Source organism: Terrapene carolina, unplaced genomic scaffold (genome assembly GCF_002925995.2).
Source record: "Terrapene carolina triunguis isolate 2854851 unplaced genomic scaffold, T_m_triunguis-2.0 Scaffold69, whole genome shotgun sequence".
Taxonomy (NCBI): domain Eukaryota; kingdom Metazoa; phylum Chordata; order Testudines; family Emydidae; genus Terrapene; species Terrapene triunguis.
In genome coordinates, this window is record NW_020664420.1 from 25,795,620 (window position 1) to 25,816,972 (window position 21,353).

The 21,353-nt window shown below is 39.0% G+C and overlaps 1 protein-coding gene across 1 annotated transcript in view; it reads left to right on the forward strand.

Moving 5' to 3' along the window:
- Positions 1–15,275, forward strand: part of ITGA1 (integrin subunit alpha 1) — a 110,470-nt gene extending 95,195 nt beyond the window's left edge. The window contains exons 24-30 of the mRNA XM_024210125.2: positions 1,025–1,136; positions 5,239–5,352; positions 6,209–6,313; positions 7,060–7,164; positions 8,300–8,392; positions 12,566–12,682; positions 15,105–15,275. Coding sequence (XP_024065893.1) covers positions 1,025–1,136; positions 5,239–5,352; positions 6,209–6,313; positions 7,060–7,164; positions 8,300–8,392; positions 12,566–12,682; positions 15,105–15,149 — 691 coding nt within the window. The 3' untranslated portion in view covers positions 15,150–15,275. The remainder of the gene's footprint in view (positions 1–1,024; positions 1,137–5,238; positions 5,353–6,208; positions 6,314–7,059; positions 7,165–8,299; positions 8,393–12,565; positions 12,683–15,104) is intronic.
- The last annotated feature ends 6,078 nt before the right edge of the window (positions 15,276–21,353 follow it).

Below are 21,353 nucleotides of genomic sequence, written 5' to 3' on the forward strand. Positions count from 1 at the left end.
CCTGAATAAAAGGCAAGGGTTTATTGAAATGGACCAGACACTGTCCATAGCAGACTGCAGCCACTTTTTATTTATTTGCATGTGATTTATAGTGACTAGTGCAATAGCAGCTTTTGCTGACTCTCAGACTTTGTTCTGTTCATTCAGAGGTGTGTCAGGTGCATTAGAAAGCACAGCTTTCCCCTCCCAGTGAAAACTAGCATTTTGTATTGGCCCTCTATTGTATTTTATTTATAAGATTTCATAAATTAGTCATTAATTTCCAGATTCTCAAAAGCCTTTTATCGGTTCACATATACATTTTTAACTCAAGGGTTCTGCCATAGTAAAAATATATTCTTTGCTCTCAGGAACAGTTGAAATTAAGTTGAGTTCTATCCTTAGAAATATGTGTACAGGGTATGCCTACATATATCAATATGGGATGTGCTGTGTGTATATTTGTATATGTAAATGATTAGGCTAAATTCATTCCAACTGGGATTTTCAAAGCATCTTAAGGCAGTTAAGTGCCTAACTCCCTTTTGTGCTTCTGAAAAACATTTCCCGCTCTTTGTGTTACTTCATTGACTTAAATCATCCCTAATAAATGGATGTCAAATCGAGTTTTGAATATAAGTCCTACCCATATGGAATAGAGCTAAATTTGGCCATCTGTTTTTATCCTCCTTGCTCTTTTCTGTTTGTTTACTAGGATTCTGCCCATTTTGCATGGCACTAGGGTTGGCATGAAGTACTACTCAACTTGAGCAAGGCAGTGTAGAATCAGGCCTTGAATCCATCTTTCTTTTATGAATGATTTGTTCAGATATAGTTTTAACTAAACAAGGGATTTGTAATGTACATAATATTTAAAAAGACATGCACTTTGTAGAAAACCAATGACTTCTGCATTAATGGAAATAGTAGCACACTTACTGTAACAAAATTAGCCCTGGAGGATTAACTTAAGTAACAAAAAGATCTTTATAATTAACTTAGAGTGCATGATTATAAAGGTTTTGTTATTTTTTTTAACCCACAGTAATTTCAAAGATCCCAAAGAATGCCATATTATAATTGCAGCAAATGATACAGTTCCTGCTTATATTAATACAACTGAAAACATTGGGGATGAAGTTAACATAAACTATACGGTAAGTAACAGGAGCTACAATGGCATTGTAAAGGGACTAGTTCTATGTTTTTGAACCTGGTTGAATGCATTTATGTCCTTTGCTAACCTATTACCTAAGTGTCACATATGCAACATATTAAATCTCCTACAGCAGCATTTTGTGCCTTTTGCTTTCAAAATATTATATATCAGCAGTATTCAAATGTGATCTGTGGGCCATGGAGCCATTCCAGATGGTCAATGGGAAAATATGTGCCATTGAAACTAGAAGCTGCCCTTAATTCATTACAGTTTGTATTTATTGTTGAGAATTGATATTTCCAGAAACCAGCCAGCTTTGAAGAAAGGAAGTGCAATGCTCTAAGGACTTTGCATTTCTAATTAAATGAAGATGGCAAAGTAGAATAGTTGGGCTGGAAAAGACATTTAGTGGGTTATAAATCCCTCACATTGTAGCAGGACTGATTTTAATTATCCCTAAAACATCCCTGTTTCCCAGTTTTAAATCTAGCATTGAATATTAGTCCTATCCATTTGAAATGTCTGAATCAGCAACTTTCTGTCTGTAATAGATGGGCGTTGGGAAAGGACTAACTCTTTCTATACAGTAATTACAAAGGTGAAATTGTTATCCCTCTGTTATATTATATCCCACCCATACTTTTTAAACATTAACATTTAGATACAATATTCTCCAATCTTTGTCTTAATTTTAACATTAAGAGAATGTTTTAGGTGGGATTGTCTGATTTCTAAACCCTACCTGACTGAATAAAGGCAGGAGCTGAGGGGCTGCAGAGCGGGTAGTCAGAGATCTGATAGAGTGTCCCTGCTACTAGCTTGGGACCCTGCTTATAAGTGATAGTCCTCCTCCCCACCTCCTCCTGCAGAGTGCCAATTTAGAAGGAGCAGAAATTTGTGTGTGTGTGAGAGAGAGAGAGAGAATGAGAAAGAGAGAAGCCACTGTGATATCAGAAACAAGTCAGACTGAGCTGAGATAGGGAAGGAGTGGAGCTGCAAGAAGGCTGTTGCTTTAGAGCTGCACTAAGGGTCTTTGGGGAAGAACGTTCCTTTGAGCCAGCCAGGACTGCTGCCAAAAGCCATTTCCTTTTCCCAACAATGGCTCTTCTACTGCATTGTTTTGGACTTGAACACAGAGTTCAAAAGAGAAAGAAAAGTCACAAGGAACTCATGTAATACAAGTCCTAAAGGGAAAGCAGATGAGCTGTACAAGGGAGTGGCGAGAAATGTAGAACATGTCAAAATAGAAACTCGGACTGAATCCTTTCTTTCTCTTGCTTTCTTTCTGCATCCACCTATTTATTCATCAGACACACAGTAAACTGTATTTGCTAATTCTGGAGAACAATTAATACCTGTCTGCTGCTGGAATAAAAGTAATGGAGCTCACATCATGCTCCCTTTCACCATTGGCTGACTACATAATTATGAAGGGTTAAGTTTAGAGGTGAAAGCAACAAGGGTGATGTCATGGTGGGTGTGTGCCATAGACCACCGGATCAAAAGGATGAGGTAGATGAGGCTTTCTTCGGACAACTAACTGAAGTTTCCAGATCACAGGCCCTGGTTCTAATGGGGGATTTCAATCACCCTGACATCTGCTGGGAGAGCAATACAGCAATGCACAGACAATCCAGGAAGATGGTGGAGAATGTTGGGGACAAGTTCCTGGTAGAAGTGCTGGAGGAACCAACTAGGGGTCGTGCTCCTCTTGACCTGCTGCTTACAAACAGGGAAGAATTGGTAGTGGAAGTAAAAGTGGGTGGCAACCTAGGCAGCCGTGACCATGAGATGGTTGAGTTCAGGATCCTGACAAAAGGAAGAAAGGAGAGTAGCAAAATACGGACCCTGGACTTTAGAAAAGCAGACTTAGACTCCCTTAGGGAACTGATGGGCAGGATCCCCTGGGAGGCTAATATGAAGGGGAAAGGAGTCCAGGAGATCTGGCTGTATTTTAAAGAAGCCTTATTGAGGTTGCAGGAACAAACCATCCTGATGTGCAGAAAGAATAGCAAATATGGCAAGCAACCAGCTTGGCTTAACAGTGAAATCTTTGGTGAGCTTAAACTCAGAAAGGAAGCTTACAAGAAGTGGAAATTTGGACAGATGACTAGGGAGGAGTTTAAAAATATTGCTAGAGCATGCAGGGGTGTAATCAGGAAGGCCACGGCACGACTGGAGTTGCAGCTAGTAAGGGATGTGAAGGGTAACAAGAAGGGTTTCTACAGGTACGTTAGCAACAAGAAGATGGTCAGGGAAAGTGTGGGTCCCTTAATGAATGGGGGAGGCAACATAGTGACAGATGATGTGGAAAAAGCTGAAGTACTCAAGTTTTTTTTGACTCGGTCTTCACAGACAAGGTCAGCTCCCAGACTGCTGCACTGGGCAACACAGTATGGGGAGGAGGTGAGCAGCCCTCAGTGGTGAAAGAACAGATTAAGGACTATTTAGAAAAGCTGGACATGCACAAGTCCATGGGTTCAGATCTAATGCATCCAAGGGTGCTGAGGGAGTTGGCTGATGTAATTGCAGAGCCATTGACCATTATCTTTGAATCTTCGTGGTGCTCGGGGGAGGTCCCGGACAATTGGAAAAAGGCAAATATAGTGCCCATCTTTAAAAAAGGGAAGAAAGAGAACCCAGGGAACTACAGACTAGTCAGCCTCACTTCAGTCCCCGGCAAAATCATGGAGCAGGTCCTCAAGGAATTCATTTTGAAGCACTTGGAGGAGAGGAAGGTGATCAGGAACAGTCAACATGGATTCACCAAGGGCAAGTCATGCCTGACCAACCTGATTGCCTTCTGTGATGAGATAACTGGCTCTGTGGATATGGGGAAAGCAGTGGATGTGATATATCTTGACTTTAGCAAAGCTTTTGATATGGTCTCCCACAGTATTCTTGCCAGCAAGTTAAAGAAGTATGGATTGGATGAATGGACTGTAAGGTGGATAGAAAGCTGGCTAGATTGTCGGGATCAATGGGTAGTGATCAATAGCTAAGTTGACAGCCAGTATCAAGCAGAGTGCCCCGGGGGTCGGTCCTGGGGCCGGTTTTGATCAACATCTTTATTAATGATCTGGATGATGGGATGAATTGCACTCTCAGCAAGTTTGCAGATGACACTAAGCTGGGGGGAGAGATAGATACATTGGAGGGTAGGGATAGGGTCCAGAGTGACCTAGACAAATTGGAGGATTGGGCCAAAAGAAATCTGAGGTTCAACAAGGACAAGTGCAGAGTCCTGCACTTAGAAAGGAAGAATCCCATGCACCGCCACAGGCTGAGGACCGACTGGCTAAGCAGCAGTTCTGCAGAAAAGGCCTGGGGATTACACTGGATGAGAAGCTGGATATGAGTCAGCAGTGTGCCCTTGTTGCCAAGAAGGCCAACGGCATATTGGGCTGTATTAGTAGGAGCATTGCCAGCAGATCAAGGGAAGTGATTATGCCTCTCTATTCAGTATTGGTGAGGCCACACCTGGAGTATTGTGTCCAGTTTTGGTCTCCCCACTACAGAAGGGATGTGGACAAATTGGAGCAAATCCAGAGGAGGGCAATGAAAATGATTAGGGGGCTGGGGCACATGACTTACGAGGAGAGGCTGAGAGAACTGGGGTTATTTAGTCTGCAGAAGAGAAGAGTGAGGAGGGATTTGATAGCAGCCTTCAACTACTTGAAGGGGGGTTCCAAAGAAGATGTAACTAAACTGTTCTCAGTGGTGGTAGATGAAAACAAGAAGCAATGGTCTCCAGTTGCAATGGGGGAAGACTAGGTTGGATATTAGGAAACACTATTTCATTAGGAGGGTGGTCAAGCACTGGAATGGGTTACCTAGCGAGGTGGTGGAATCTCCATCCTTAGAGGTTTCTAAGACCCGGCTTGATAAAGCCCTGGCTGGGATGATTTAGTTGGTGTTGGTCCTGCTTTGAGCAGGGGATTGGATTAGATGACCTCCTGAGGTCTCTTCCAACTCTAATTTTCTATGATTCTATAGGGGGGTGGGGGGAGAGAGGGAACAACCCACAGTCAAACACCAATAAGATAAGGAAGGTGCTAACTAGAAAGCAGGAAATACAGAGTTGTTCTTGTTTCTTGTAGATTGAAAAAGGTGAACACTTTCCAGTGCCACAACTCACTCTACAGGTTTCATTCCCCAACTTGACTTTATCCAAAAACCCCATTCTCTACCTAACTGGATTGTCATCTTCAGATGTAAGTTATGACTATAAACATGAATTCACCTTCATTTTATTTTAAAGTTTAAATGTTTTTCTTCCTTTTTTGTGCTTGGTGTTAGAAAATGAAAGACTCAATTTGATTACATATGGGCGCTTAAATTTAGCTTTGATTGCAATCTAAATGATAACCTGGATTTGGAATAAGAGGTAAACCTTCTTGAAGAATTTCTAGAAATGTAGCCATTCACAAAATAATGCCTAGCTTTATTTAATGGTGTTTGAACAATAATTTGAAGATATCAAGATTAATTTCATTTATTGTTAAGAGCGTGGCGTAGTGGTTAGGGCACTGAAAGGCTTCAGCAGCATCCAGCTTTTTACTGAAGCATGTAGCTACACCTCTACCCCGATATAACACTGTCCTTGGGAACCAAAAAATTTTACCGTGTTATAGGTGAAACCGCGTTATATTGAACTTGCTTTGATCCACCGGAGTGTGCAGCCCCGCCCCCCTGGAGCTCTGCTTTACCACGTTATATCCGAATTCGTGTTATATCAGGTCACGTTATATTGGGGTAGAGGTGTACATGCACACTACTTACCACCGCCAATGGTGTGCAGTTTAGATGTAGCCTAAATTACCTCATAAAAGACTGTGTCATATTTGTAATGAGAAAGGTAATAAAAATAATATGCTTCAAAAGGTATGTCACCTTCATTTTGCTCTTCTACACTCTGGTTATTAACAAAAGTATAGAAATGGGTATACTATAAAATGATCTTGTTATTACAGTTGCTAAATCTTAGGAATACTGACCTATTTCTGGAGCTTTTGAATATTATTATTTTAGACCTTTGGGCAGTAAGAGAGATGGTATTTTTTCTAACAGAATGCAATCTGCCAAACCAGTCACCCTATAAATCCATTCAAGATCAACTCTGGGATGCGATTTGATCTGGCAAAAATAAAAGAACCTACAAAAGATACAGTGATGGTAAGCCTGTCTAAAATGTGTACATTAATTGCAGTATTTACCTGGAATGTTTTGAGTAGAATATTTCTAATAAATACTGTTAAGACATTGCTCCATATAATTACGTCTAGTATATTTTAATAGCTGAAGGAGTTACCTTTAAAGGTAACATGCTATCATTTTTATTAGCTCTTGCTGCAAAAGCTGCACATGAAACTGAACTACACATCTTTGGGCCAGATCTTCCACTTGTGTAAATCAGTACAGCTCCGTTGACTTCAGTGGAACTATGCCTATTTACATCAGTGTAAATCTTTTATCCTCGTCCTTCTAGTCTAATGAAATAAATATTAAGTAATATTTTAAAGGCCTGAACTTCCACTTCATGGCAACTTTGTTTAGTCATTTCCAACTATGCAAAGTAGATACAAAATGCAAGCATTCTGATCTGTTACATTTGCCAGGCAGTTTACCCAGATGTAAATGGCTATGTAAAGTGGAAAGTGATAGGCCTCCATTTTAAGATTGTTGCAAGTTTCTGCATAGATCAATCTACCAAAAACTGTGAATTAAAAAGTAAGTTTGGTTATTTCTATGTAATTTTTTTGTCTAGCCAAACTCCAGTAATCAATATTCTTTTAGTGTTAATAGCACACACGTAAACTATAGCAAATTACAAATCACTAGTCTATACATAGGATGTTTTATTCTAGAGAGTCATATTAAAATGTTTAATGACTAATTCCTGTCCATAAACATTTAAACAGGACTCTGATACATACAACTACGCATCTATTAATTGTACTCTGGCCCCATCTGATATAACTCAAGTGAACATTTCATTAAGATTATGGAAACCTACCTTTATAAAAGTAAGTAAGCCTTCTCCACATTCAGTATAACTATGGGTTTGAAACAATATTAAGCCAAATATAATGCTTAGACAGTTATATTTTTTTTTAATCTTCAGTCTTCTAGTACTTGAAATTGTTCCCTTACTATTTTAAGAATTCTCTTGAAATTAACCTACATATATTTTGTTACTGAGGTACTTAGAACATCAGAATTAAAAATGCATTTTCATCAGAGCTATATAGAAAAGAACTATTATCATAGAATATCAGGGTTTGAAAGGACCTCAGGAGGTCATCTAGTCCAACCCCCTGTGCAAAGCAGGACCAATCCTCAGACAGATTTTTGCCCCAGATTCCTAAATGGCCCCCTCGAGGATTCAACTCCCAATCCTGGATTTAGCAGGCCAATGCTCAAACCACTGAGCTATCCCTTGCCCCCAAATATATGGAGATATACCTAACTCATAGAACTGGAAGGGACCTTGTGATGTGATGCCTCTGTGTATATGACCCAAAATAGTATTCAGATTTTAGCTAACATTTCACATTGCAAACTCCTATTTCAGCAATTCAGTTTTTCAAGACTCCATTTCCCTTTAAATATATAAGCTTTGCCTTGTTTTTTGGAGATGAATTAGGCTCCACTCCTGCAAACGCTTATGTATGCACTGAACTTGATGCTCATTAGTTATACCTACATACTTAAGGTATTCACATGTGCAATTTTTGCAGAATCGGGGCTTTAAATATGTGAATCTTAATTTCATATTTTTTGTTTCTTTCCCATAATTTTAACTATACTTGGGGTTCAATCCTACAAGTACTGAGAGTGCCTGGCATGTTGCAGGATCAGACCATAGGTCCATGTGAATTATTTCTCTGTCTTCACTGTTGTTTGAAACTTTAGCATCATGTGCAGAATTAATGTGCTGTTTACCCACTCGTCTAGATTCATTAATAAAATTGTTCAATAAGATTTGACTTAATAATCCTAGTAGCATGCCACTATGCCTCTCTGCAATTTTTCTATTTATCATTCCATTTTGCTCTCCTACCACCTCACAACCTGAACCTAGTTCTATGCTGTTATTCATCTCTGGAATTTCAGTCTTAAAAATATTTAACATAAAGCGTGGAATCTGTTTTCTTTCAGGCAAGTATTCACAGTTTAAATTTCAGTGTAAGAGCATTACTTCAGAGTGAAAACTCATCACTGATTTTGAGAGGAACCAATCAAAAACAAGAGGTATGTGCGACCCTAGTCTCTGACACCCATTATAGGATTTACCCTGTTAATGACATGTTTGATATGTTACCTGCCGCAGTGAACCACACTTCTCTGAGGAAGAGATCCATAATTTTCTATCTATTCAGAGTAAAAAAAAAAAGTCAGAACTAGCTTAAAATAATATTGAATGATAGAAAAACGATGCTATTTATCAATTTACATATGAAGTGGAAAATTATCTATCTAATTTGGAGCTAACCATTGCAGTAAATTAGTGCTTCCCCTATCCATGTGGATATGAGACACACTTAAAATGAATCTTTTAAAAACATTAATAATTTAAAAAGCAGCTGTCCTAGGTAGTCTTGGAAAAACAAATGTCCTTTAGAAACAATTCTGCTTATATGCAATATTTTCCTCTCATTCTGTTTCCTCCTCTTCATTACCAAGAGTATTTATATGAAAATAAGATTTTATTTTTTAAAGCTACATCCATCCTGGCTGTGCAATCCTCATTTGCAATAGCTCCTATGGCCTGATCAGCTCCTATTAAAGTACATTGCCTGTTAATGGGAGCTAGTATAATCATCTCTGCTATCCTATCTTTTTAAGTTTGTAACTTTTATTTAACTCTTTAAAACATCTTAGAATAGATTGTATAAAACTATACAACATAAATTTATTGTATTGTTTTCTAGGGTAATTTCTGGTTTGTGTAATATTGTATTAGATAACTCCACTGGTAACCCTGGGTAAAAAGCTTACTGTATGTTACTGTGCAGTGCCCCCAAGAATTTCTGAAAGAATGACCTTCAGAATGAATTAGTTCTTGTACATATTGCTTTGAGAACTACAAACTGATTACATGCCAGTGATGAGCCATGAGCTTTTTCTTTATTTTACTACATACATTCCTTTAAAAACACAGATTAAAATTTAAACCATAATCTAAAATGCGGTTTGGCTTCTCTTGAAGATAAATGGAGCTACCTCTACAGTGTGATATGAATCAGAAATACCTTGTTTTAATTATAAGAAGTGATTGAAATTAAATGTTTAGTTTACAAATTTTAAGGCCTTGTTGCACAAGAGAGTTGCACTGTTTTAACTTACATTAATTTTTTTAACCAATTTAAGTTTAAAATGGTGAAAGGCCCTGTGTGGAAACTCTTATTTCAGTTCAGTTTAAACCAATTACACATAAAACTGAAAAAACAAAATAAGTCTGGTTTAGAATGAGAAGATTTTCTACACAGCCTTTTATATTGATTTAACTAAATTGGTTTAAAAATCACAAATTTAGTTAAACCACTGCAACTTTTTCATGAAGCTAAGCCCTTAACATGCTCTTCTGAATCATGGAGCATGTACTGTAGACACTCCATAGTGTGCAGCCTTTCCACATGCATTTTCAGTACTCATGAATGAACGCATCTCTTTTTTAGGAGCTTAACACAAACTTAAATAAAATAAATATTTCCCAGTATTACTAAAAATCCTATCTGTGAATCACAACCATTGATAAACTGGGAAATTTTATGCCAGAATTATAAACTTTTTGTGACAGCCCTCGCTCAGGGTTGGTTGGTAGGAGAGCGCTGCCTAGTGGTTAGGTTAGTGACATGCAGGGGGGTTGTTGGTAGGCGAGCCCTGGCCCTCCCACTCCACTGGGCTCCAACCCAGGGCCCCATGTTCTGACAGCTGGGGAGGCTTAAGGCAACCTTCCCTGGGCCACTTCCTATCACCTCCCTGCAATTGTCCCAAGGTCGCCATCTGGGGTAAGGCAGCATGAGGGCAACTGCCTCCTCCTTGGGTATGGCCCAGCCTCCTGGGCCAGCTCAGTCCAAGGCTTTCCCCTGTTGGGATAGTTCAAACAAAAATTAAGGGGATCAACCCAGTCCAGAGTTCATATGAGGGCAATGCTTCTCTCTCAGTATGTCTCTGCAATAGGCCCTCCCTTCCCTCAGGGAGGGGCTTTTAGGCAGTTGTTTTGGGAGAGAGTCTGCCTTTCCCTCAGCTCATCTCCCTGGAGCTGCTGGTAGCAGGTCTGCCCTTCTCCCTGGTCTGCCCCCAAATGAGCTGCTCTCCTGCCTGTTAGTTCCTTCTCCAGTTGGTACATTTGCTACAGGTGTGGCAGGGTGAAGCTGGCTGAGCCCAGAGTAATTCCTTAACCCTTCAGTCTGGGGTTTGTGTACCCCATCACACTTCAGGAAATATAGTTCATTAGAATACTACAGTGACTCAGTAGCAGAATTATGATAAATAAAACAGCGACTGCTAATTAGAAGGTACTTTGCAGTTTGTTGTAGCCATGTTGGTCCCAGGATATGAAAGAGACCAAGCAGGTGGGGTAATGTCTTTAATAAGACCAATTTCTGTTTGTGGACGGGACAAGCCTTCAAGCGTCTCAGAATTTTCTCAGGTCTGGAGGAAAAAACAAGAGTGTCTGAGCTAAATACAAGGTGGGACAGATTGTTAAGCATAAGGGATTCACACATGCTGTAGGAGACCACTTAAAATGAAGTGAGCAATTAAGGGTTAGCAAGCAGTAGGGTGTGTTACAAATTGTTTTAAGGGTCATAAAAACCAGTGTCTCTATTAAGTCTGTTTTTTAGTGTCCAGCAGAGTTACAAATTTAAGTTCCAAGGCTCATTTTTGATGGTGTTGAGCAGGTTTCCTTTGAGGACGAGGACTGAGAGGTGAGATACACAGTGATCATTCTGAGAAAAGTGTTTACCCAGAGGTGATAGGATATTTCTGCCTTTTATCATTTTTCTGTGTGAGTTCATTCGAGAGTGTAGCAGTTATCTGGTTTCACCTACATAATTGTTGCTGGGGCATTTGATGCACTCTGAGGTATACCACATGTTGTGATAGGCATGTGTGGGACCCATGGATCTTGAAAGGTTTATTCTGGGGCTACCAATCATTGTAGCAGTGGAGATATGTCCACAGGTTTTCCATCTGTTGTTCTGGCAGGGTCTGGTCACACTTTGAGTTAGTGTGTCCTGGTCCGTGGGGAGCTTGTTGAGGTTGAGTGTTGTCTGAAGGCTAGACGGCAGGGTTTGGGAAAGATTTCTTTCAGGATGTGGTCCCCATCAAGTATGGGTTATAATTGTTAGATGATACCCCATGTGGGGTGATAGGTAACAACTGGAAGTGTGTGGTAAGTGAGGTGTTTTTTCCCCCTATATTGAAGCAGGTTCTTCTGGGTATTTGGGTGGCCCATTCCATGATACAATCTACTTCTTTGATGGTGTGTCCTTGTTTAGTGAAGGCAGATTTAAATGTGTTTAGATGTGTACCTCGGACTTCCTATTTGGATCAAATTCTGTGGTACCTGAGTGCCTGGCTGTAGATAACAGATTTCTTGGCATGTCTGAGGTGGTTGTTGGATCTGTGATGGTAAATGTAATAATCCGTGGGTTTCTTGTATATAGTTGTCTGTAGGGTTCCATTGTTGAGTCCAATCATGGTCTTTAGGAAGTTGATGCTGGTGTGACAATGTTGTAGAGAGAGTTTGATGGATCGGTGGTGGTGGTTGAAGTTGTGGTAGAAATCTATGAGGAAGTTTAGGTCATCTGTCCAGAGGATAAAATATCATTGATGTATCTCAGGTATATCATTAATTTTTGTGGTGCATTTTTTCAGAAATTCCTCTATGAGGTGTCCCATAAAGAGGTTGCCATCTTACTAGTCATTGCTGTTCCCATAGTTTGGACAACGTGTTTGTTGTTAAATATAAAGTAGTTGTTGGTGAGGATGAGTTTGGCTACGCATTTGGGGTGGATTTCTGAGTGTTCATTATTTTGTAGGTATTTGAGGCAGACAGTGATGCCATCATGGTGAGGGATGTTGGTATATAGGGAGATGATATCCATGGTGGTAGGGATGGTGTTATGAAGGAGGTTGTTGATGTTGAAGAGTTTCTGGAGGAAGCTTGTAATGCCTTTGAGGAAACTGGCCCTTTGTGTGAATTTTACACATCTTGTGAGACTTTACATAAATATCAATTTTCACACTGAGGGTTAAATTCTCTTTCATCCTTTAAATTCTACCCACAAAATGAAACTATAGGGTTCTTTTGAAAGTCATACTACAATATCTACAGTAGGTGATACAAGTTATGCTACTTTGTTACTTAGAGAAAATATTTGTTTTTACCATTTACCTTTCGAATAATTTTCACAGATCATGATTATAATTTCAAGAGAACTTCACCCTGGCAGCATCCCTTTATGGGTCATTTTACTGAGTGCCTTTGCTGGACTCTTGATTCTTGCACTTCTTATATTTGCATTGTGGAAGGTAAGCTACACATTTGTTTGTTTTGTGTTTAGATTTTTACATAGATGTTTAAGGGCTCAGTCCTGTGTTCTTACCATTAGAACTTGACAAACATAATAAATCCCTAAATTAGTAAAATATCATAATAAATACTTAATGAAATTTCATTTTCCCCTAAGTAAAATAGACCATTCTAACCACTTGAGTACAATCAATATGTGCCAGTGAGGTTTCTAGCAGTGAGGTTTCATTCAAATTCGATTCAGTTAGAGTTCTTGTCAGAAAAAAGTGGGTTCTGACACAGTTATGCTTAGAAAAAGCGCTGCTTTGCACTTTTGTCCTACTAACAAGAAATTCTTTCATCTTGTGAAATCATTTCTAAGCCAGCTCAGTCTGGTCATGCTTCAGAGAATCAAAATAATGAAAGCTTCACTGAAATACCTTGGAGCCACTCTGTGGAACACTAACACTGATTCACCACAGTGAAGTAGTTAAGGTATACAATACAGAATGGTAACTAATTTTAGCTAACCATGCCAGGTTTCTCCTGAGTTCCTTGAATTTTGGGTTGCTTAAGCTGAAATACAGTCTCAGACTTTCTTTAAAATTTGGAAAGTCAAAGCACCTCTGAGGGTCAGGCCCTAAATACCTACTCACAGATATCACGCATTAACTCTGGGTATGTATGGTTTGATCCTGAAAAGTTATGAGTACTTCTTGAAGGTGCTGGGTGCCCTCCACTCTCAGTCAACTCAGTAGGAATTAAGGTTTCTCAGCATCCCACAATAAGCATTGAAAACCTTGCAAGACCTTTAATGATTCAAAGCCATTTCTAATACCTCTTGAAATAGACCATTGTTGTAACCATAAATAGTAAACTAAGATTAGAGTTACTAACTTTCCCAAGCAAAATTTCTATACCATGAAAAGGGAGAAGAGTCAAACTCCATAAAGTCTACTTGCTATTGCCAGTCTGTTTTATACCTTACAGCAGTACCTTAGAGAGATGGTGCTAGTAAAATTTTAGTATTGGTACTGATTCATAGCCTTTTTCTCTTTTAACAATAAAACTGTATACCTTAGGCTACATTTTTTTAAAGTGGGAGTCTTGAGGTCCATATCCAAGAATCCACATATAATTTCACACATTCATCCATGCAGATACACTACTTCACATGTACAGCCATTTGAACATATAAGTAAACTGATTACATTCTTAGCTAGCCATTTACACACACACAGTCACTTGATTTGCATGTACACTCATGGTAGGCACAACATTTTGCTCATATTTCTTCAGTTGATCTCAACCCTTCATTTTTATATGATATATGTATAAAAATATGAATTAGGCAATAAAGTCAAAAGTGAATAGTGATTTTTGGGTGCCCGACTTGAGACACATTAAAGGGGCCTGATTATCAGAAAGTGCTATGCATCCACTATCTGAAAACCAGGCCCTTTCAAGGTGTCGAGTTTAGCAACCAAAATCATTAGTGAATTTCAAAATGTAGGTATTGTGTCATTAGTACCTATTAACTGATTCTTAATCATTGCAGAATTAAAATGAAGTAACGATGAAAATACCTCCAGCGCTTACATATTTACAAAATCAGCAGAACTAGTAGAAAACTAACAAATACCTTGATATGTTGGGGCCAGTTTTCAAAAGTGGCCACCACTACCTTTGCATCTTCAAAATTGCGCATCTAAAATTCACAGATAATGTTAGACATGAAATTACCCGATTTTCATGCACCAAAGGAGGTTTTGTTTGTGCCATGTTGCAGGTTAACAAAAACTGGCCTGTTAAGTGGTGATTCTGAGTAGAATAAATATGCTGCATAACTAGCTGTCTGTTGCTCTCATCAACACTGCAAAATATAACAATATATTTGTTATTAGCTGAAAAATTAAATGAAGAGTGTAGCATTATAAAAATATTTTTTTATTGACTTCAGGCTTGATATTCTTCAGCAATTCAAATTTCATATTATAATTTAAAGACAGATATTCTGTTTTACTGCTGTGCTTAAATATTTTGCCACAAGTGGGCAGTCTCCTCAAAGCCAAAACTCAGTTAGTATGTTAGTAATTAGTATGCATAGCCACTGGAAAATCTGGAATTTAAACAGTAAACTAATATTTATTCAACAGTCTTCTAGTTTGTTTGAAGACTTGACAAATCTTTGACACTTTCCGTCAGCATAACAATGATTCAGCAATCATTGTACATTAACTTTACTCTCAGTTCGTCTGTTAGTGTGAGATATTTCATTATTGTTCCAATCCATTAAAGCAACATTGTACTTCCGTGATAAGTGAATTTGTATCATCTATAAGCATTAAAACAGTAAATAAAAACATTTAAGCATTGCCAAAATGTCTCATGTTTCTAAAATTCCAGTTTTGAATTGCATTCTCTTTTTTCTGCCATATATAGGTTGGATTTTTCAAAAGGCCACTAAAGAAGAAAATGGAGAAATAAAGAATTCTACCAAAGGAGAATATGTTGCAATTAAACAATGATCTGTCCTCAGATCTGCCTCAAATATATGACTGTAAAGCTATAAATATAGTTATAAATTTGATGGTCACAACATTTTCTAAACTCCATCATGGACGTGTTTATTAAAAAGAGAAAAAAACAACAACAAACAAATCAAGTATATAGGTGGATGTTAAAAAGGGAAAACAACAACCCTATAGTATTTTGTAATATGTTAGGAAATACCTTTAGCTGTTACTCATTTTTGGAGAGAAATTCCATTTTAAAATTCTGGGTTGTTTTGTATAGGGAAAATAGTCTATTCATGTTTTTTATCAAGTGAAATAATTCTTCAGCCCAAATTATGCAAGAAACCAAGTTGTAAGTAGTAATCATAATCTCTTTACCATATGTTCCTTATTTTCAAAAGAACAAAGTATTCAAAAGTCATTTCTCATAATGGACTGGCAATTGGCTAAGCCAGACTTTCAAACCTTGAGCATGCACCAAATGCAGTCAGGTATATTTGACAAAGGGATAATCCAGAGGAAAGGGGCAATTGCAGAGCTTGCATGAAACTTGCAATTCCAAGGGCTTTTCTTCCCTCTTAATCTAGTTCATCCAGATGTAGAAACGGCCATTCCATGAAATAAATTTCTATTAACAAAACTATTCAGGATTGATCCCTTAAGTCATACAAGTGTCTGAACCAGAATCTGACTTTTAGCAGGCCTGTAAAATTATGCTCACAATAATTACAAGCACAGCTGATTGCACATTGTTTGCAAATAAGCAGATGCACATTTGGACTCTCAAACTGATGTGCCCAGCCAGGGGCGGCTCCAGGCACCAGTGCAGCAAGCGGGTGCCTGGGGCGACAAGCCACGGGGGGCGGCCTGCCAGTCGCTGTGAGGGTGGCAGACAGGCAGTCTTCGGCGGCATGCCTGCGGGAGGTCGGCCGATCCCGCGGCTTTGGCGGCAATTCGGCGGCGGGTACGCCGAAGGCGTGGGACTGGCAGATCACCCACAGAAACGCCGCCGAATCCGCTTGACCAGCGGACCGCCCGCAGAAGGCCGCCTGACTGCCGTGCTTGGGGCAGCAAAAAACATAGAGCCGCCCCTGTGCCCAGCAATACTGTAAGTGTTGTGTTTTCTAGAGGCACCCTCACTTTGTAACTTGGAGTAGCCAGTAGGGTTGCTTCTTGAACTATCCAAGAAAAGTTACTGTGTAGCTATTTAATTCAGTAGGTTCAAAGTGCCCAACCACATAATTATCAAAAGAGCTGTTAGAAAAGCACTGACACGCTTTTTGTATTACAAACCACACTTTGTTACTTACAAGTTCAAGAATTGATGCAAAATGTGTTCACTGACCAAGCACTTAACAAATGTTGTTTATTTTGTATCAAAGATTTAAAATGTTATATAATGCACTGAAACATAGATACTAAAATTATATTTCTCTAAACCCATTTAGAATGCTACTCATTTTTAATATAAAGCTGCCTCTTTCTTTCATATGGGTCACCTTCCTTCTACAGAATGAGCATATGTGGATATGCCTTCATCTTCCAAAAGCAGCCCAGCATTTATTCATCTCCTTGATACAAATTTCACTGAAATGCAAAAACCACTGCAGTTTTTCCAAAGAACATAACATGTCAGGCATATTTGTTCTATTCTTTGACAATAGTTTTATCAAGTGTACTGTTACTTCTTAATACGAGTGTATATTTTTCTAAAGTGACCATAGGTTGAATTATATATGTTGGCAAATAGAGCTCTGGAAATTTAGGAGGTGCTTCATATTTGAAAGAGGATATCAGGGAGTAAATCATGGAGTCCCTTGTATCTACTTTTTGGCTTATATGGGAGCCATTGGCAGGGCTGGCTCCAGCGTTTTTGCCGCCCCAAGTGGCCAAAAAAAAAAAAAAAGCCGCGATCGGCGGCAGCTCTACCACCGTCGCTTCATTCTTCGGCGGCAATTCAGTGGCAAGTCCTTCCCTCCGAGAGGGACTAAGGGACCCACTGCCAAATTGCCGCCGAAGAGCCGGATGTGCCGCCTCCTTCCATGGGCCGCCCCAAGCACCAGCTTGCTGTGCTGGTGCCTGGAGCCAGCCCTGGCCATTGGGATGGGTTGAAACTCATGAATATAGCAAGTATGAGTTAGTTTGAAAGTGTTTTGTAAACTTTCTTTCATATGCGAGAAAAATTATGATTGCACAATCATAGCCTGACTGGAATTGCCCATGTCTAGTATTTTAATGAATATAATTCATTAGACAGTGTGGCAGAGTCACAACATGGACTTTATAAATAACTGTGCCTCTACTGTTCCATGGAGTTTATGAAATTCAGAGTAATTCCACCAAAGTCAAAGGACTTACTACAAAGGTACACAGGTATAACTGAGAGCAGAAGTCCCTCAAATGCAGAGGTGCTCTGTTGTCGTGGTGATGGACACCGTATAAGAACCTGAATGGAAACGCAACTAGAATTCAAAGAGTGGTGTGTAAAAAAACCCTGCTTCATTCAGTGTGCAAATTGGCCAGCAGTTGAATGATGCAAAGGTCCACTCATTGCATAATGAAGATAAATATTAAAGAGCTGCTTCATTGTCTGCAGTCCAGTTTGCACACTATAGGAGTTCAGGTTTTGTAGATAGACACAGCCACATAGCAATGATGTTATCTGTCTGAGGTACTTAATATGGTGATGAGGGCCATATATCTGCATGCCTCCCAATTATTAATGTATTTATCCTCATACCATCCCTGGGAGATGGGGAAAGTGCTATTATCCCTATTTTTGCAGAGAGATTGAGTGACTCCCCTATGGTCACACAGGAAGTCTGTGGCAGAGCAGGAACTGAACCTCCAGTCTCCTACATCTCTGTCTAGTGCTTTAACCACAAGGCCATTCTTCTTCCCCACCTGTGATTAACTGCTGTATAAAAATGCATATATTATAATATAATGGGGCAGTGCTAAGATACGTAATTTTAACTGTAGCATATCCTGACTTTTAAGCGCTTCATGTAGCAACTGTGATGATCTGTTAAGCAGTATTTTTAATGAAATGTTGCATTAATTTCTGAGCAATGCTGTTATTGAATAATATGCATCAGCAACCACGTTAGTTGTTGTATACAGTATATTTCCCTAGAGAGAGAGTACATAAGTATTCTTCCTAGGTACAGCACATTTCCACTCATTTTAGTCACACTTTGCATCATACATGCAATAATAGGCTTTATATCATTGCCTTTCTTCTCTGTTTGTACCATGGCTCTTTCTTCCTGCTCATTCTTGCTCTCTTAGATTTTCAATTAAAAAAAAGAAACAATTTAAACCTAATAATATGTAAAGTAAGTACTGTCATGGAATACTTCCTTATCCCATAACTTGCATTAGCAATGCACCATTTCTACTCCATAGAACCTTTGTGCACACCATCACACAAACACCATGGCAGCGGCTCCCAGTTCCCCCGCCTCCCCTGGAGGACTCCTGACCAACTTAACAGCACAATATACAGCACAAAGCCTTTGTTTAAGTTTTTTAGCATATGTATTGTGCTGTTAAACCCATATAAAGAATGAATGTCCTCCCTAGCTGTGTTCTGCTCCTTTAAGGAGCAGAGCGCAACTCCACCCCCCTCCAGTCAGGGGGGCTAGCCTCAAGTCTTTCCGGTACCCCATACCCACTAAAACTCTCTTACCAGTACTGCATACTGGAGTGTACCATCCTACTTGCACTCCTGGCTGGCCCTGCCCTTATCACAAACCCTATGCCAAGGCTTGCAAAGAGGTCTTCAAAGGGCAGCCTTATGACTGTCTTCTGCAGTGCCTGCACTAAGGGAGGTCTTCCAGATGGAACCAGGGCTTTTGAGGCCCCGTTACACTGGTCCAGTGTTTTTGCCCGGCATACAGAGGCCAGAGCGGGGATAAGGATTGCACCAAGGTGAGCTATATGTTTTAAGTTTTATGCTTCTGCACAACCTAATTTTTCAAATCTTCTATCAAATACTGCATACAGGATCATCCTATCTACAAAACCTATTTTGCAATTATATTGCTTGTTTTTAACTAAAAGCGAAGGCAAAAGGATGCACATCAGAACAGAGCTCTTGCAAATGCATGCACCTTATCGGAAACTTTAAGTGAAAATTTTTCCCAGGCCCAATTTTATCCAACTTGTGCATTTTTCTCATTACTTGAAAATGTAAAGAATTGGCTGAATTTCTGCCATGAGTCCATCACACAGTGTAAAGCACTATGTACTCTTTCAGCACAATATAAATGATTAATAATGTTTTTAGTAGACCCAAAGAAAAATAATGTATTATGTAGGATTTTTAATTATGTCCTCATTTATTCATAAACTTGTGAACAGTTCATCAGCTGGTGTAAATTGTCATAGCTCCATTCCATCAGCTGGGTATTTACCCCACCTAAATAAGTATTTGGAACATGAATATTTGTATGTAATTAAAGGCAACATTTTAAACATTGATATCTAATGCAAACCATCAAATATGCAGACAAGACATTTTGAACATGCAAATGCATATTTTGCACATACAGGGAGTGCATGTAGTTATTTTATGGATGCAACTTAAGCATCAGTGTTCGAAAAACTGACCTCATATGTTTCTTTTAATCTGCCCTGAAATTTTGTTGCTGTCACACAGCATTAAATTCCTCCACCACTAGTTGAGATTTTCCAGCTTTTTGACTTATTATTTTAATATTGATGGGGATCTTATCCCACAGAATTTTTGTATAAGGCAGCTAAAGAACTCTACATGCTGATGAAAAGGTATTATACTGTACATATGGTGATGGCAAAAGCCCTCTTTCTCAAACACCATATATTTAGGAAGGAGTTAGAACCTCGGTCAAAGTCACAGATGGCTCATTAGGCTGACATGGTTTCAGGCACATCAGTGAGTGAGGTGGCTAGTATCACATCCAACCATCTTTAACTTGTCTAACTCTGGGACTCACATACCTGTTTTGCAGGTGGGTGAACTAGAGGCTGCCTTTCAATGTGAGAGCAAGCGAGACACAAACCCACCACCTTCAGGATGGTCATCAACTGCCTTAACCACTCAGCCCCCACACCTCTACTAGAACCTTACTATAGACTTTTAAAAAAGATGTATCTTGGAAAATAGTTGTAAGCAGGGCACCATATGAACAAAACATGGCCATCAGTGGTGGCAGGGGGAGAGAGACCAAAGGAGAGAGCACCACGTTTATTGTACCACTTAACAGTAATAACTGTTGGAATTTTGCACACTTTTTAAGAGAAGGAATCGTAAGAAAACCTGTTAAATTCTGCATGTTTGCTTTTCTTCTATAAAATTGTTCCATACATTTTATCAATAAATAATAACAATGTTTCCAGCCTGTTGACTATTTTGTTTGTTTGATATAATGTTGCTCCCTAGACAATATGAAAGAACCATAATATGAGAGCAAAGGTGTTTGTCATGTGAATAGAAAAAGTATTGTAGAAGTACGCATTGGGGCAAAACTATAAGAGCAAGGAAATTTTGGCCATTATTAAGTATGAAATTACTGCAGCTAAAATAACGATATAATATCTGACATCCTGAGCCAAATTTTCAAAAGAGCCCCTGAAGCTGTACACATTTTGTGTACACACATTTTGTGTGCACACACCATTTTGGAAACTTTTAAAATACCAAGCATACACAAAACATTCATACATCTACACAGTATGTCTAAACTCCTAATACTGACAAGATTTCACATCACCATGGAAATTAAAAATGAAAGCATACTGTCTCATATTATCTGTCCCTCTGGCCAATCCACAATGTTCTTGAATACTGAGCTGTCTTGTCTATTCTAAAATGACTCCTCACCTCCTCCACAACCTATCAAAATACTTCACATAGAATTTCCTGGAAGGCAAAGGTTGCAACTTTTATTTCACAATACAATGTTTTTGTAAAATGTAAATCAACTACACCCCTACAATTTTTTTTATGTAAGTGATCTTATCAGATAGAAACCTGCTTCAACTGTGACTCAGTATTAATAACATCCTGTCCCATGTTGAGAAAATGTTTACCAAGACTTTTATGATGTACATGTCTAATAATAAGAACTGGCTGAAAAATTTCCATTGAAAAAACATTTTGAAAAAAATGGGGTTGGCAGAGGATCACAAA